The sequence below is a fragment of the Cryptomeria japonica genome, chromosome 10 (genome assembly GCF_030272615.1).
Source record: "Cryptomeria japonica chromosome 10, Sugi_1.0, whole genome shotgun sequence".
Classification (NCBI taxonomy): domain Eukaryota; kingdom Viridiplantae; phylum Streptophyta; class Pinopsida; order Cupressales; family Cupressaceae; genus Cryptomeria; species Cryptomeria japonica.
In genome coordinates this window covers 766306385-766324946 of record NC_081414.1, presented here as the reverse complement: position 1 = coordinate 766324946, position 18562 = coordinate 766306385, and the positions used below count along the sequence as shown (strand labels likewise).

General features: G+C 35.8%; 1 protein-coding gene across 1 annotated transcript in view; it reads left to right on the top strand.

Annotated features, from left to right (window-relative positions):
- The window catches only part of LOC131026983 (serine/threonine-protein kinase VIK), a 94545-nt gene that overhangs the window by 40083 nt on the left and 35900 nt on the right, over positions 1-18562 (top strand). The window contains exon 4 of the mRNA XM_057956982.2: positions 10901-10995. Coding sequence (XP_057812965.2) covers positions 10901-10995 — 95 coding nt within the window. The remainder of the gene's footprint in view (positions 1-10900; positions 10996-18562) is intronic.

The following is an 18562-nucleotide window of genomic DNA, read 5'->3' as shown; positions in this document are numbered from 1 at the left end:
AACTGCACTTTCACCAGAACATATGGGAGGAGATAGCTCACATGTTAGTTCCATCAGAATCATTTGAACATGACAATTCCACCTGACTCCAGCAGTAGTTTAAAAATAAATAAATACAGAAATGCTGATCAATGGCCAACTCTATCATATAGCCATTGGACATATTCTTCCGCACATTTGGATAGAATGCATTAGAAAAATATTTGAGAGCAGTCAGAACATGTAGCAAACAGTTACAGAGTTAACAACCAACATCCCCAACATGGCTGTCATACAATGGAGAATGCACATTTGTGTTAGTCTACTGGAAAATAGGAAGGGGAAGACACACCCAACAGATAATTGGAAACACTTATGGTACCTTTGGATCCTCAAAATCCTACATCTCTGATGCACAGGTATTTGACTTGAACTCCATAATTTGCTTTACCATATACTTCCACTGCACTCTTTCTTTGTCCAAACTCCCATGTTATTTTCCAAGTAGGTATATTTCATCACCCACAAGCGAATCATAAACTTGCAACCTGATGTCCTCTAGCATTAACATTAAAGAATATTACATTAAAAGTATCCCAAACCTGATACTGCTGGTGAGAAATACACATTTATGTTCTTTAAGAGAATTTTCTTTAAAACCAATTGGTGTTAGTCATCACATGTTACCTTTGCAGCGTCTCTTTCTTTCATTACTGGTAGCAAACAAAAGCATCGTCACAGTGGGGTCATTTGGACAAAGCCACAACAATATGAAGAACAATAAATGCATTTCCTTTGCAATATTCAGTATGCCACTTTAAAATCTTTCTCTCAAGGAGATCTACATGACACACCAAACCATACAGGATTGAAAATATTAGTGATTATGCACTTCTAGGAGAGAGTAAATATGTTGTAGTAGGTAGGAAGATGAAGGCAGGGCATATGCTCTTTTGATATTAGATTGTCAGCCTGGAAACATCAGTTTGTCTGCAGCATCTTCAACTCATCTCATATTGCCTTTCATACAACTGATCATAATCAGCCTTAATGTGAACAGATAATTCTTCTGCTTAACAACAGAGTTCCAAGCTTCTATAAATATGGCTAATAGTATCTTTTCCTTGTTATTTACTTCTATATAGACTTTCCTTCAAATGCTCTGTTTCATACCAGCTGTAAAATATGGTTTTGTCGATGGTGTCTTGCTTTGCTTCTGCATGGAAGTCATTTTAACTATCTGCCATTTAAAGACGTGAAGTTTCCGCAATCCATGAGATTTGGAAGAGCTGTTTCTGGGTCGGATTGTGTGGTAGTTTTTGCATCAAAACTACCATGCAGTCTGATCCAGAAACAACTCTTCCAAAACTATCTATCATTGTTGTTCAGCCTCTTTTTGCAATTAAGGACAATGGGCTTTTTGTCAAATGCCCACATATCAATATAAAATTATATAAATTGTGTTTTTCCCCAAAAAATAAATGAATGATTATATGACAAAAGCTAGCTCCTTTTGTCCTTCTTTCAATCAAAGTCTTGTGCAGATGTAAATATTTCTGTTTAGGCAATAGAATTTTAACGTTTTCCAAAAAAGAAATGATAATTTTGGATGTCTTGGCCATACCAAAATACTAGCCAGTTTTTTTCACTAACTCTACTAGATTAATGGTTAGATATAATTTCTTTCTTCAAGCTACAACTAGTGATTGGATACAATTGTGCCTATATGGATACAGTCTTAACACATCACTGCTGTATCTGAGCCATATTTGGGTACTGTATACCAAAACTGGGATGTTAACTCTTATTTTGCCAAGGTTCTTTGAACTCCTATAGCGATCATGAGCAGGATGGAGGTGAGCCAGACCAAGGATTGTGCCATGTCACAAAGTCCCTAGCCCTAGGCCTTAGATCAGCATCAAGTGGCTTAGATGTCTGTAGGTTGCCTTAATAAGTGTTCAGTCCATATTACCATAGCAGTTAATCCATCTCCTTTTTATTTTAAAGTCAGCCAAAATGAGTTTCCCTTTTCAGAGCTTAGAATTTGCAATAGATCTGTTATTATAATATCAAGTAATAATTAGTAAACTAAATCAGTACATCCATTCATCTAATTTTTTCTCATTTGATATGCATTGATTTCATGTACATAAAGGGGTTTTGAGCAGGGTATCATGTTGCTGCCATTAGCTCAAATACCACAGATTCCAACAAGGTTGAGGGTGATGAGTTAAGTTGTAATGTTCTCAATTTTAAGTGACAATTAATTAAATTGATTTTAATAAAGTTGTCAAAAAAAAAAAAAAATATTCAAATGATGAGTTGATATTAATTAATTTAATTAAATAATAGTAAATTAATAAAATATAATATAATAATTGTAATGTCGCTTTATTAAATATTTCTCCAGCAAGTCAGCCTAATGTTCTAGATGCTTCTTGGAGTTCTTTAAAATGAGGCTGGATGGAGGAAGGAAGACATGCTTGATTTTGATAAATGGTTTATGATTTCTAGAGACGAAAACCTTCAGAGTTGGTAGGAGAGCTGGACAAAAACCTGGTTCTTCAAAGGGGTGGATTCGTGACGGAGTCTGCATCGATGCTAAATTTGTGAAGTCTCCTGTGCAGACAAATTTGCAGTAATAAGAATATCGGCAGACCTGAGTTTAAGCGATATTGGCCAATTGTTATATTCTGCTGCCTAGCAACAAAGCATTTGAGAGAGAGATTCTTTGTTGAGGGAATTTATATTTTAGCACAGGACTTTGGCAAAATAAGAATATCATTTTAGTTTGATTGGGCCGAACCATATTTTTTAATTCCTATAGTTGCGGTTAAAATCTCTTTTGGTTATGTCACTGTGAAAAATAGAGCTGTAAATATTCATCTGGGTAAATATTCATCTGGGCATAAAGATTAAAATCCACCGTCAATGTCTTATTGAGCTGACTCGGTTAAGGTTGCTGGCTATTTAAATCCATTCACAGACAGGAGAACACCAGATTGTGTGGCATTCCATACTTGGAGCTGTCACTTATTGATTGCAGGATCATTCTCATCAGCGCTGGCTTCAGTGGCGATTACCTGAGTTTTGCAGAGGTTGAAAAGCCCAATCCACTTTTGTGATGAACGGAGATTATCTTTGATGAGTGCAGACCATTGTGAATATTGGGCGCTCTTATAAGGAACCTTCATATTTGCAAGGCTATGGACAGCATGAGGAAATTGTCGAGGCAAGAGTCTTTTCTTAATCTGTGGCTCTCTTTTGAATATCACAAGAGATTCATTATCAGGCTTGCGCCTGGGAATGCAAGCAAATAGGAGGCATATCATTCAAGGCAAGCGACCCTTTGGGAAGGAAACAGTATGTTGAGATCTTCACTATATTGTAGTAGCTATATGCTCGAATGGACGGTATAAGAGTCTGAGTCTGTTGTTTCCAGATTATGTTGAACTGTTGCATATGGATTAATTAATAAATTCTGAATTATTAAACTGATCTTTATCTTTCTGACAAGTGATTTCCAGTATAGAGTTGAATTCTTTCTTTCCTTATTAAAATTGGGGCTTTATATTTCAATTCTTATTGTTATACAAGTGGGCATCTTTCAGTGGTATCAGAACTGTGCATCCTGCCAGCGTAGGGGTGATAGTCAAAGATGGAAAAGATTATTGATGGTTTGGAAGATTTTGTTAAGATGATGGAAAAATTTGGGCAAACCAATCGGAAATATCAATAGAACATAATCAAAATGTTGCAACATCCGAACATGAGATGCCATAGGGAAGAGGATTTGCTTCCATGGAATTTGTAGTCTACAAATGATCAAGAGGAAAAGCCAGAATTAAAACAAAGAAGTTGCTAAGGACATTAATGAGCATGAGTCCAAGAATTTCAAAGAACAGTCAAATACAGAGCAAAGGATTGATGAAGTCTTTCTGGACCAGACCATGCTTACTAATCATGAAGATACCAGGATAGAAACAAATGTTCCAATCCAAGTACCATATAGTAGTAATCTGTCAAATGGAGAGCTATTGCAGCAAGTGATTAATTTTCAGAATTGCTATGTCGAGGATGATGCTTTAGTTGGTCCTAATATTAAGATTAGGAGTCACAGTAATGTTTGTGTTGGACTGAATATCCCAAAAGCATCTAATTCTAAAAGAGGTAAGAACTCTCATCACTTCTGTTCAAGTTAAGAAACTAATAGCAGAGATCTATGTCAGTTTTACTATCATGAAAAGCATATATTCAATATGGAAGTGTTTATAGATTTTGTTGTCCAAAACTGCCAATATATTTCAGTTTGGGAACCAGGAGATCATTTATCATGGATAAGGGGTATTCAGAAGCATGATTTTGGACTGTCAACTCTTGCAACATCAACAAAGGGCTCAGCGTATGGTTTTGGTGGAGAAAAGGACATTGTCATGTCCACTATTAGAACCAACAAAATTTATTTCCTTTCAGATTAAGTCATGCAAATACTGTTTTAATGCATAAACCATTCTGTTTTGGGATTGGCTTCGTGCTTGTTAAAACTGACTCCATGTGGAAGGAGTTGGCAAAGGATGCAATTGAGAGAAAGTACTTTCTAGATCCAAATGTAGACAGCGAAATGGTGAAAGTAATAAGAAAAGTGGTGGACCAGCTTAACGATCTATCAAATAAGGATCTTCTTATAGAAGAGGATTTAGTTTGCAACCATGAAGGAGGTACATGTAATTTTCAGTTGCATGCTTGCTTTAGACCAGCCTTTCTTGAGGAGCAACCTTGCAGTGATGAAGTTGGAAAAAAGGCTCAAATAATGATCAAAGGAGAAAGGATTGTTTATACTCCTTGTGGGCCATCAAGGGATGGTAGTGGTGCAATTGGGGAAGAAATTATCCTTCATTCAAAATGGAAGAGATCTCCTTGTGTTTTGACATCTTATTGTGAAGAGGGTGATTTTTTGATTGAACATGATGCTGCCCTAAACTCAGAAAATTCTGATTTTCCAATTGTTGACAGCAGAACTTCAGTTGGGACAGTTGGCAACCTTGAGGAGGATGGTTTTTGGTGCAGTACACACATTGGGACAACAAAAATCACTGGCACACCTATGAACATGACAACCAAGATGATGGAGGCTCAAATCAAGCTTGAAGTATGCGATTTTCAGTTAGAGACATCTCTTGGAGCAGCTCTTGATGAAGAACCTTCAACATTGAAGGACGGAGTGTTTGAGGCTCTTGAGGATACTACGGAAAAGTATGAATGCCATGCTGATTTCTTGCTTGGCAACAATAGTCCCTCACCTTTGCATAATCATGAGATGGCAGCCACTTCACATGAGGATGATGGTGTTGAGGAGTCTCCCAATATGGGCACTCAAATTTTGTGTGAGGATATCTACAAAGAGATAGGAAGGCCAAGTGGTTGACCGCCCGAGCAAGACAACACCTATGAGAGTAACTTTCAGATTGGTGTGAACTAGAGGAGAGGTATGATTCAGAAAATTTTATTGGGATAACTGCTTTACATTATGAGGTTCATGAGTTGCCTCTTTTAGTGAATCCACTGAAGCCTCAAATCATAGAGGAAGAAGGGATAGTTGAGCATACACATAGTGGACCAGCCACTAATGACATGTCTTTATGTGTAAATGAAGACTTCCATAATGCAGATTTGATCGTGACACCTTGTTCTTTTGGGTATGCAACTGTCCCAATGCTAGGACTTGAGTCAAATAACATGGTTGCTTTAATGGTGGGTGGCTGTCCTACTTGGTTGATTAGAGCATCTTAAAAAATACTGTAGACGTATAAAAATGACCTTATCAGCCCACTTTTCCCGCATACAAATACCATGGCTTACATCAGCTGGTTGGTTGTGTTGTAGTGTGATGGATCATGATTACATTGTTGATAATTGGCATGAGATGGATACTAGAACATTATGTGGTTGTGGAGACACCATTGACATCATCTTAGGCCTGATTTTCGGTTGGTATGATGCTGGCCTGATTTGTGACATCAGCATTAGATGGACTGGTATGCTCCTCTATGCACATATTAAGAGTACTTTTTACATTATTTTGATAATCTACCAGTTTAGATGGAGGATTGTTGGTGTAACCATAGCAAGAGACATCAATCTCTTTACATTCAGCTTCGATGGTGGATGGATTTGGGATCCAGGCATTGTTGTGTTGTATGCATTGTTGCACAGATCTTGATGAGTTGTTTCACAATTTATGGCATAGTTCTGTGTATATCAGAGTGGAGCAGCGGAGTGATATAGTGTTTTTCATATGGCTGGTTTTGGATCTTGGTGCTGTAGCAAAGAATTGCTTGAGGGCAAGCAATGTTTGCGCTGGGAGGACTGTAACGTCCCCAATTTTTAAGTGACAATTAATTAAATTGATTTTTATTAAGTTGTCAAAAAAAATAAATTTAAATGATGACTTAATATTAGTTAATTTAATTAAATAATAATAAAGTATTAAAATATAATTATAATGTCATTTTATTAAATATATTTCTCCAACAAGTTGGCCTAATGTTCTAGATGCTTCTTGGAGTTCTTTATAAGGAGGCTGGATGGAGGAAGGAAGACATGCTTGATTTTGATAAATGGTTTATGATTTCTGGAGATGAAAACCTTCAGAGTTGGTAGGAGAGTGGGACGAAAACGTGTTTCTTCAATGGGGTGGATTTGTGATGGAGTTACGTAGATGCTAAATTTGTGAGGTCTCCTGTGGAGAAAAAATTGCAGTAATAAGAATATCGGAAAACCTGAGGTTAAGCAATATTGGCTGATTGTTATATACTGTTGCCCAACAATAAAGCATTTGAGAGAGAGGTTCTTTGTTGAGGGAATTTATATTTTAGCACAGGACTTTGGCAAAATAAGAATATCATTTTAATGTGATTGGGCTGAACCATATTTTTTAATTTCTATAGTTGTGGGTAAGATCTCTTTTGGTTATGCTGCCGTGAAAAATAAAGAGAGGAGTTGTAAATATTAATCCAGGCATAAAGATTAATATCCACCGCCAATGTCTCATCGAGCTGACTTAGTTAATGTTGCTGGCTATTTATTTCATTCACAGGCAGGAGAACACTAGATCGTGCGGCATTCCATACTTTGAGCTGTCACTTATTGATTGCAGGATCATTCTCATCAGCTCTGGCTTCAACGGTGATTACCTGAGTTTTGCAGAGGTTGAAAAGCCCAGTTGACTTTTGCTCTCATGAACAGAGATGGTTTTTGATGGGTGCAGACCATCATGGATATTGGGTGTGAAGAGCACACAGGAAATATTGAGAGCGGGGGGGGGGGGGGGTGGGTTGTGAATTAGTATTTCAGAACTTTTAAACTTTCAAAACTTGAAACCACATAAAACATGAAACAAGCAACCATAAAGACGTATAAAACAGATTTCTCGTGGAAAACCCTTTCAGGTAAAAAATTAGGACATCAAATAGCTTTCATTAATAAATTGCTTCAACCCAATGGGCACCAACCCAGAATACAAGAGGTGAGCACCAACTCCGAACAACTGAAGCACCAAATCCAGCTAGCTAAGGCACCAACCTCAGAATGAGCACCCACCCAGAATATACAGTAACTAAAACAACTCCTTTCACCATACACTGTATCATCTTCAAAAATCACATCTTCAATCTGCTCATTTCTAAGAACAGACTCCAATAATGTGCACAACTCCAAAATATCCACACTTGGTCACATATGCAGCTCTGGAGATTATATCTTCACACAAAAATAAGCTTCACAGTGTCCTTAACTTGCTTCTCAAACCACTGCCCAACGTAGTAAGTTTTACCCCTGTATAACGTCCTCAACTCACTATTATCTCAGCATCAGAATTTTTTTTTAATCTCCCCAGCCTGTAATAAACAAGTTCTTCGCCATTCTCCTTCTCAGCTGATGACTATCAAAAAATCCCCCCTTTCAGCAGCGAACTCACATTATTCAAAAACAGCCTCAATTCAAGACATGCCATCACCAAAATAATGCAGTCACATCTGACATGCCATTAGAGTCTAAATAATTCAATTTTCATTTTGCGGACGTTACAAATATCATGTTTTGCAATTACTTCATCATTGCTGAACCACAGGAACCTTATTTTTTATTTACTAGTTTCCCAAGTAAAACCATTACACTTCAAAACAATTTATTAACTCCATGATTCTTGAAAAATCTCCTACAGCAACATTCATGGAAGATTTAAGATTATCTATATTTGAGTAAACACCCACATGTCACTTTGGCAAACGAAAACAAAAAACTGATGCAGCCCACTAAAAAACAAATTTATCCACTATCCAGCTATATTAAGCCCGCGGTATTCTTGCTGGCTAGACCTTATAAAAAAAGAAACATCTCTTTCTCTGACAAAAGCAGCGAATCAGTTATTGTTTTCATTTTATCTCCACATGCTTTGTAACGGCAGTCTTTAATAACATAAATTCAACACTAGGCACAGCAAAAAGACTAAAGGATTCCTCACGGCAATCGTTGGAGATAAACATACACCTTGTTTTGTCGCATCCCATAATGGGGTACAATATCTCCAAAAAATGTTATGGTGAACCTTAATACATTGCCCATTTCTATCAGAAATACTCCTCCGCCACCATACGTCATACGGTTATTGAAAAAGGCACAAACTCTATTATCTTTGACTATTTATGAGGCACGGTTTATGATTTTTAAACCCATCGCCTATATCTTGTGAGCATACTTGACTATGGAAATAAATGGCCTGAAGTTTCTTTTGCCTTTGACCATTCAGCTGATGATGTGTCAATATGATGAGGCATGAAAGTAGACAAGTAGACAGCTGACTAGGTGAAGTAGACACCCAAGCCACTCAACCAGGCAGGCAAGTAGCTCAAGCAAACAACCAGCAGCTCAAGCAACCAACCAAGTAGCTCAACCAAGCTAGCAAGTAGCTCAAGCAAACAACTAGGTAGCTCATACCAAATTTCAATTACTTAGTAATCCTTTGACATCAATTACAAAATGTTCAACAGGGCACTCTTATAAGGAACCTTCATATTTGCAAGGCTGTGGACGACATGAGGAAATTGTTGAGGCAAGAGTCTTTGCTTAATCTGTGGCCCTCTTTTGAATATCACAAGAGATTCATTATCAGGCTTGCACCTGGGAATGCAAGCGAATAGGAGCCATATCGTTCAAGGCAAGCGAACCTTTGGGAAGGAAACAGTATGTTGAGATCTTTACTATATTATAAGAGCTATATGCTGGAATGGATGGTATAAGAGTCTGAGTCTGTTATTTCCAGATTATGTTGAACTGTTGCATATGGAGTAATCAATAAATTCTGAATTATTAAACTGATCTTTTCTTTCTTAGAAGTCATTTCCAGTATAGAATTGAATTCTTTCTTTCCTTATTAAAATTGGGGCTTTATATTTCAATTCTTATTGTTATACAATTGGGCATCTTTCATAAGTATTTATGGACTGTTTTCCCTCTGTTGAACTGGATACTGCTGCACGCAAACTCTTATGTGCACTACTGTTACCCTGGTTATCCCTTTTGCACAAACATGCTTTGTGACCTTCTGTTGCCTTGTGGCAAAGCTCAATGGAAAATCAAAATACTCACATTCGGTAAAAACCACTGAGACCTATCTGCGCTGTTTTCCAGATGGACAACTTGACAACATTCACAACAATGAACAGCACTAATCTGCTAGAAATTTATGGAGCTTATTGACAATTCTCAGCCTGACATGTTGGAGAAGATATTTTAGCAGGAACCACAAATTTTGGAACCAGATTCTCATATTTTAATATTGGTTCTTGTGATATTGTGAAATAGAACATGGCCTTGTTGGTGACTTGTGATTCCACTCAGTGTCTTGTTCGATGTTCCTATTACAACAAAGTCCTGTGTATTGACTTGTTGAAACAGAGCATTGAGTATTTTCATAGATTGCTCTCTGAACTAGTATTAAAGTCAAATTTACCAATATTGCTTCCAAATTGTATATGTTTTGCATTGCTCCCAAGTAATAATTGGAACTTTAAAAATTTTCCAGCTTAAAACTAAATGTGCACCATATATATCCCTGACCATGAATCTGCTCAGGCAATGCACACGTTACAAATTGGCACCCACCAGTCCAGATCATTTCGTGTTTCCAGCTTAGTATCAATTTTTTTTATATAATTTAGTGTAACTTGAAATTCTTAGCAAGGCTTTTAATCTGCTTCCTCATGTGAATTATGGCCAGTAGTCTAGGGGTAGTGATTTTACATTTTGATGGATAGTTGTTTGTGTTTTAACATGCAGTCTTTTGCCAATTGCTTATCACTATCTTCATCCATTTGTGATTAAGCACAATTAGTTTACATGTGCAGATATAAATTCCTCTGGCACTTTCAGTCACTTTAGTCATGTATTTCTTTGAGATGAGTGCATTCTATGAGCAACTATAAAAGAAAAGTCTATGATATCCATCAGATTGATTGTGTATCATGATAGAATGTTATTTGTTCACGTGTGTAGGCTGATTGACATGTCTTGGATTTCCTTGAGTTTTGCCATGAGTTCTTAAGTTCGAACCTAAGGGATGCCAATTTGGAGCAATGTGTGGCTAAATTAAAATTATTCTTTTATTCGTGCAAACAGGCGATACCTCAAGTAGTGATGCTGGCTAGATTGGAACCTAACATGTCCTTGACCTTTTGTGTTCCATACTTATATTTTCATAATTTATATAAATGTTAAACTGTTGATATGCTGAAGTTTATCTATTTGATATTTCATAGTATGAAATTAATTTAAAAAATTTCCTTCCAATTAAATATGGTACTTCTCAATCCATGTGCAATTGTAATTTTGGTATTGCTTGTCTCACAATTGCGCATGTCTTTAGGGATCCTTTGGAGAGATTTTGCAAGCAAATTGGCGTGGTACACCAGTTGCAGTAAAGAGAATTTTGCCTTCTCTTTCGGATGATAAGTTGGTCATGTAAGCAGAATTTCATTACAGATTACCTCCTTTTTTTTATTATTATAGTTAAAATCTTTAATTTATGTCTAACATTGTGTAATCTATTTTTTCATAATTTTGATTTGATTTGATTACACATTAAAGCTACTTATAGGCATTGTTTTAATGGTAAATGCATAACCTGGTTGAAGCTAAAAGATTGTAAAGAAAAAGTTAACCTACAATTGAACATCTCTTGGGTGCCTTCTTGTGATCACTTGAATTTATTATTTCAAAAGCCTCCATGGTTTTCCTGAAAACGTTAAGAACAGTGTTTGCACAATTTAAGGTGCATTCTATAAATGGTCCATTCAAATCAGATTTCATTAAATTATCTCACTATAGGACTAACGTTTGTTTATTACTATTTGTGCTACATTGTTGAGTATGGCTCTAACATACATAGAAGCAGATGATAGTTGTTTGATTTACCATTTTGACAAGAAGACTGGTGCATTTTGTGTCGATTAGTGCGTAGAGTCCACCAAAGAATGCAAAATGATTTTCAATGTTGCTATCAATTATATAGTCTGCATGCATTGCTCTTGATTTTTCTACTTTGAGATGGAAGCAAGCTTGAATATTTATTGTCATCAGTTCAATTCGGTGGATTTCTTTGAGGAGGCAATGTGCAGGGAACCTTTAACTTTTTCTTTACAAATCCTCTCAGCAATCTACCACTTGAGATTGATTGGTGAATCAATTAATGCAATTTTATTGGACTGATAATCCATATTGTTTACATAGAAAATGATACAGTTTTAGAGGTGTTCTGACAGTGTTAGAAATTTAGGTTCTGAAAATGTCTTCCATGCAGGTTGGCATTAGTACAAATTTGTAAATGCTTTCCTTCACATAGACATTAACTCAGTAGAATTCTCCCTTATCAATCTAACCATACATCTTCTTTGTTTTGTATGTTGTGTTCAATTACCTTTCATGTCCTAGGTCATTCATTCTATTATAGTGCTTCTTGTAAACTTGATTGTCCTCTGAATCCTGTTGACCTACTTTGGTCGTTTGTGAACATTATTATGATTCCTTTGTTTCTTTGTAAACAGATTGTTAGTAGAGTACTGCACATGTAAAAGATACCTGGGTCTAAGTCTATGATGTGTTAAATTCCTTTGTACATTTATACCCAAGTAGTGAATCACCTTTATCATGTCATTAGTCTAGATACACATAAATGTGAATCATGAAATTTTAAACTAGTTTTTTTCACTTTAGATACACACCTATGTTGCATAGAACTCTGAAAAATCATTCATAAACTCATAGTCAATTGACACAATAGTTGTCTTCAACTGATGTGGATATTGGGGACAATGCTCTATGCCTTAGAAACAACAATTTTATTTAGGAATAACTTAGAAAACTAATAGATACAGTTTTTTTAATTTATCAGGGAAAAAAGGGGATAAAATTCTGGAACCCAAATAACATAGGAAATAAAGAAGACAATAATTGCTTTTCAAAACATATAAAGCCATTTTAATTGAAAAGAGAGTGAGTGTGAAAGTAAAGGAGTGCATGCCATAAATTTTGAAACATGGATTTTCCTCATTAATTTGAGATTGTTAATTACATTGCACATTGCATAGTACAATACTTTTTAGTTCAACTTTGAAGTTTGAACTCAAAATCAATCTCCAAAAACAAAAAAAAAAATATCAACCTACAAAGTACAATCTAGAAAGTAACACAAAATGGACAGAGCCAATGGGGCTAGCTGCTATGATGTATGCTATACTAGAGAGCTGCAATTCTTGATGACAAGGCTCCAGCATTTTGCTCTTTCCTAATTTGATTTAACTGCTCTTCATCAAATGCCTTGGCCTCTCTTGACATCAAACCCTTGCTTTGCTAAAAGTGGCTTCTCCTCGTTTTAATCCATACAAAATAAGTATTCTAATTGCAAATTGTAAGAAAACAAAAATTAGAATTTACAAATGGAAATGGAAATGGAAATTATCCTTATTTTGAAGATTTTAAATTTGAAGGTGGAGATTGTGGTGGACAAAACCCAAATCATTTTTCTATTTTTGAGTCAAACAATTGCATTTCTTGGAGAGTATATGATTAAACACATTCCAAGAATACTCAAAAGTAGAATGAAATACATGGCTGTCTCAAAATGTGCGTTGCCATCCATTGTAAGAGTTAGGCATTTTTGCCAAAGTAATTCCATTAGTTGATTAGCAAAAAATAAATTTTGTCTACATTCCATTATCGCAGTGTATTTTAAACTTCAACATAAACTTGTCTTGGTCAATTGGCTGATCATGCTCGAGGCTCCTTGATATTGATATTTGAATGTATTAGTTTGTTGCCTAAACAAAATAAGTATTCGAATTGCAAATTCTAAGAAAACAATAATTAGAATTTTAATTTACAAATGGAAATGCAAATTGTATTTATCTTGAAGCTTTTAAATTTGAATGTGGAGATTGTCATGCCCCTGCAATATATAAATAAAACTCAGGCATTCAAATTAAAATAAAAAAATAATATTATCTCCCTGAAAAGAGCCGACCCAAGTTAAGTCCCTGTTAAGGGCCCACCCAAAATAGAATTAATTAAAAGAGATTTGACTAAAACTAATGGTGGGGCTGACTAGATTACGGGCAATTATGAGCAACGTACAAATAATATTAATTTCTTTATGGGAGCTGACTCAGTTTTATTAAGGGGCTGAGCTCAGCTTTGAAAGGATGGAACCCTTACAGAACCCTTACATCGGCAAGGGGTGTTTATGAAGAGAGGTGATCCCTCCGCTAGAGGATATAAATAGGAGGACAAATGATTGGGGAAAACCATCCAAGAAGGATCAATCGAATGAGAAGAAAGAGATCTGAAAATAAATAATCTGATCTGGAATAGACATTTGATTTGAAAAAAGAAATAGTCAATAAAGAGCAGAAATCTGATTAAATACTAGCAATTGCATCTTTGTATGCAATGGGTATGCCGAAAAGGTTTAGAAGGTTAATTAGGGAATATTTCAGTATATATTTTTTGAATACTTTTGTGTAGTACATGAGGTCAATTAGTAGGTATGATATTATTGTGCAACAAAGGTCTCAATGGAGAAGTGATAGCTTAAAATCAACTATACATCCACCTATAGAGAGAGATAGGGATAGAAAGAGAGATAAATAGGAGGGGACTTTGAGGGGAAAGGAGATAAAGTTGGAGATGGAGATGTAGGAGAGAGATATGGAAATAAGGGGAGGGAGAGATAAAGAGAGAGGAGAGAGGGATAGATAGAGATGAACGAGATGACTATATAGAGAGGGAGAAAGAGGAGAGATAGAAAGATAGAGATAGAGATGACAAGTAGCATATAGAGAGGTAAAGATAGTGAAAGATATAGATGTATAGAGATATGGAAAGATAGAGAGGCAAACATATATAAATATAAAGGTCTAGGAAGAGGGAGAGGGAGAGGGAGAGGGAGAGGGAGAGGGAGGGAGATGGATGGATCTAAAGAGAGAAATATCTAGAGATAGAGGGGGAGAGAGGAAGACATAGGTCGAGATGAAGATCTAGAGTGGGAGATGAAGAGGAAGACAAATACATAGAGATAGAGATAGATCTAGAGTGGGAGATGGAGAGGAAGACAAATACATTTGTGTAGTGCATGAGGTCAATGGGTAGGCCATTTAGAAAATGATATTGCTTGTGCAACAAAGGTCTTGATCAAGAAGTGATAGCTTCAAATGAAATGTGCATCTAGGTACAAGGATCCAAACATGATTGATAAAATCCTCTAAATTAGGAGGATAATTAGGATCCATTAGGAACAAGATCCTGTTTTGTTTGCAACAAGGAAAGAGTGAGTGTGAGGGAAATATAGGGATAAAAAGAGAGAGAAATAGAAGGGAAGATAAAGTGAGTAGGGCTAAGGAGATAGAGATATAGAGGAAGCTAGAGACAAAGATAAAGTTAGAGATGGAGAAGGAGAGAAAGAGATAAATATGGAAGAGGGAGAGGGTAGATCGGATGATAAAGATAGAGATAGGGATGGAGAAGGAGAGTGATATGGAGAGAAGGAGAGGGAGATGGAAGAAATAAATATATAAAGAGGGAGAGGTAGAAAGATAAAGGTAGAGATAGAAAGTGTTATATAGAGAGATGTGGAGAAAGGGAGATATATAGGGGTAGTGATATGGTGATATAATGAGATAGAGATAGTGGAAGAGATGGTAGAATAAATGTGGGGCAATGGAGATAGAGAGAAAGAATTATACATATAGAGGGGGGGGGGAATGAGAGAGACAAAGATATAGATAGAGAGATATAAAAATAAAGAGATATTGAGAAAGGGAGAGATAAATAAATAGATATTGAGAAAGGGAGAGAGGAAGAGGGAGATATAAAGATATATGGGAAGAGGAAGGGGGAGAGAGAGGGAGAGATGGGGAGAGAGATAGAGAGATAGGGAGGGACATAAAGAGATGGAGGTACATAAAGATACAAATATAAATAGATATAGAGATATAGAGGAAGCGAGAGATAGAGAGATATAAAGGAAGCAAGAGATAGAGAGATATAAAGGAAGTGAGAGATAAAGAGATGTAGATGGTGAGATAGAGGGAGAAAGATAGTTAGAGGGGGAAAGAAGGGAAGATAGCACAATATATAGAGAGGGAGAGGGAGAGATACATATAGAGGATGATATAGAGAAAGAAATAGAGAGGAGTGAGAGGGAGAAATAGAGTGAAATGGAGATAAATTTATAGTGCAGGAGAGATGAGGAATAGATGGAGTGAAAGAGAGAGAGGGAGAGGCATAGTGATATAGATAGAGTGAGATAGAAAGGAATATAGAGGGAGAGTGAATGTGTGTGTGTGTGTGTGTGTGAGAGAGAGAGAGAGAGAGAGAGAGAGAGAGAAGGCATCCGTGAGAGATAAAGAAGGGGACATAGACAAGTAACAATTAAAGAACTAATTTTCATCGACATTAAATTCTAACATGAATTGGGTGCATCCTATCAAATGATGTTAATGCATATCACTTTTAGAAAGAAAAATGCCATTGTTCAAATTTAAAGTCTACATAGTAATATTAAAGAGACGATATAGTAGCAACTCCAGAGAAATATACAAAATAATAGGCAAAGAATAATGTATCATCTCTTTGTATGTCATTTATAAAATACAAGTAACCTAGATTTTGATGAGGTACATATGACATATTTTGATGGATTTTCATTCATAAACATCTTAGTTATATTAGTTAGAATCTTGCCCTTAATAGTCATTCACATTTGAGTGTTATTCTTATAGATTTTGATTATATTTATTTTTTACATTTCAAATTATTAAAATAAGTATAATAGAATATATAATTATTAATTTATAATATAAATTAAATTATTTTTTATGTATTATACCTATCATTATATATAACAATTTATTTTATGAATTATATTATTTTAAAATATTATACTCTATAATAAAAATTATTGAATACAAATATGAATTATTATAATTAATAACTAATATGTTTTTATACAGTATGAATCAAATCAGCATATAAAAAATATAATAGTTAAATTATTACTTAGGTAACCATTGAACTCTATAGTCAAATCCTTAGGTAACCATTGAACTCTATAGTCAAATCCATCCCACTGCCATAACAATTTAAGGATGCTGAAAAATTTGCAATGTTCAACTTGATTTTCTCTACATGACTTGACAGTGTGAGTTGGTACTACGTACTAGGTACTCGTTGCAGGGAAATCCATTAAACAGGTTTGATTAAAAGAAAACATATGCCATCGAACTTGCCTAGAAATTTTTGTAATGCCAGTCAGTCCTCACTCCCCAATCAAGTAATTAATTAATATATTCATGTGAAAGGCTTCAAAAATCTTTTGTCTCGAACTCAACCATCAACCTTCAAAGTTGCCACCGTTGAGGAAAGGATCAATTGCACACCCTTTGAAAATGGAGATTGATTGATTGTGACTTTGTCTCTGGGGCAGATTACACGTGGTAAATAACAGTAGTCCAGTACAAAGAAAATTAACGCTTTGGCCAGCGATGATACCACACGTGAATTAACAAACGATTTGATCGCTCTCCATCTTTTAAGTTGTGTGTTGTAAATAGCCGAGTTGATGTAAAAAAAAAGACAAACTGACAGAAACTACGGTGCAATTATCATTGCCATATATTCATTCGTTTCCATAAACAGATAGTCAATGAGGAGGAAGAATCAACAGAGGAAACAGGTTGAATCGTCTTGCATTGATTTCAATGGATTTTAGACCGTTGATTTTCAAATCTAGCTTGTGCATCTCAAATAAGAGACGCCTTTGGCGTAATTATCAGCCTAGTATTAGTAAGTTGATGTGTGAAAATATGATATGAGTATATGCAATATTTATTCTTTGCTGAAATTATATAAGGATATTTGCAAGTGATTGCATTATTGTCCAATGGGAGTATTTTTTTTTTTGATTGGTAAAGGTTATTTTATTATTAAGATATCATAAATTTTTACAAAAAATATAGGGAAAGTTGTCTCTTAACACTGATATCAACCAGAAAATCAACCATCCCCAACGCCCATTCAAAAAACATACAGGTTTGTAAACACCATCATATCGAGCAAATCATATACAAAATATATATAATCAACACGATTCTAGCAGAAAACTGCCCAACCACTGGTTCTGAACATTGTTTAAAGATCTAATAGTTAACAAAATTACTGCATGAAGACAGACCAATTCAAACTGCACCCCTGCTGCCCATCCAGTAATCATCCTTCAAAAATTTGATTTTCTTTGTCCTGCAAGCTGCTCCTCCTCTGACAACTCTTGCAATGACGCTTCCCTTTCCCTGAGGAAGTCTTTCAAATGATGCCACACCGCTTGTGCCTCTGCCCTTCTACTTTCTTTGTCCTCCTTCGCACTCTAGAGAAGGGTGGGTCTCATGTGGGGACGTTTTCACACATTGCCCCATTGCAAATGGGGACTCCCCACTTTCTGCTTGGTACCATAGTTGTCTTAGCTTAGTCGTCTAGTTTGGAAATAGTTTTTGGTGTCTTTAACCTTTTGCTTGTAAGAAGATGCAGTGCCTTGATTGTCAGGATGTGGTCAAGTCAAGGAGTCATGTTTCATGTTTCATGTTTGGAATCCATGGTGGAGTGTTAAGACTGAGTTTTAGAGGCAAAGTAGTGGAAAAGTGCAACATGTTGTTGTAAAGCTATGAAAGTTGTCAATGTTGCAAAGGAATAAACTCAATGAAGTCATGATCATATAGAGCTTAAGTGGAGCAATCAATCAAGGAATGCGAAGTATTCCTAAAAGTGGATATCCAAAAATTTACAAGTGTGGGTGAAAGTTAATTTTCTTGACTTCTCAATTTCCTTGACCTTAAGGGATCCCCGACTTAATTTCTCAAATTTCTTGACCTCAAGGAATCCCCAACTTGACTTCTCATTTTCCTTGACCTCAAGGAATCCATGATTTCAGCATGATAACCAAGGGTTGGGCGAAAGGCATGAATTGGTGACTTAGTGCTTAAGA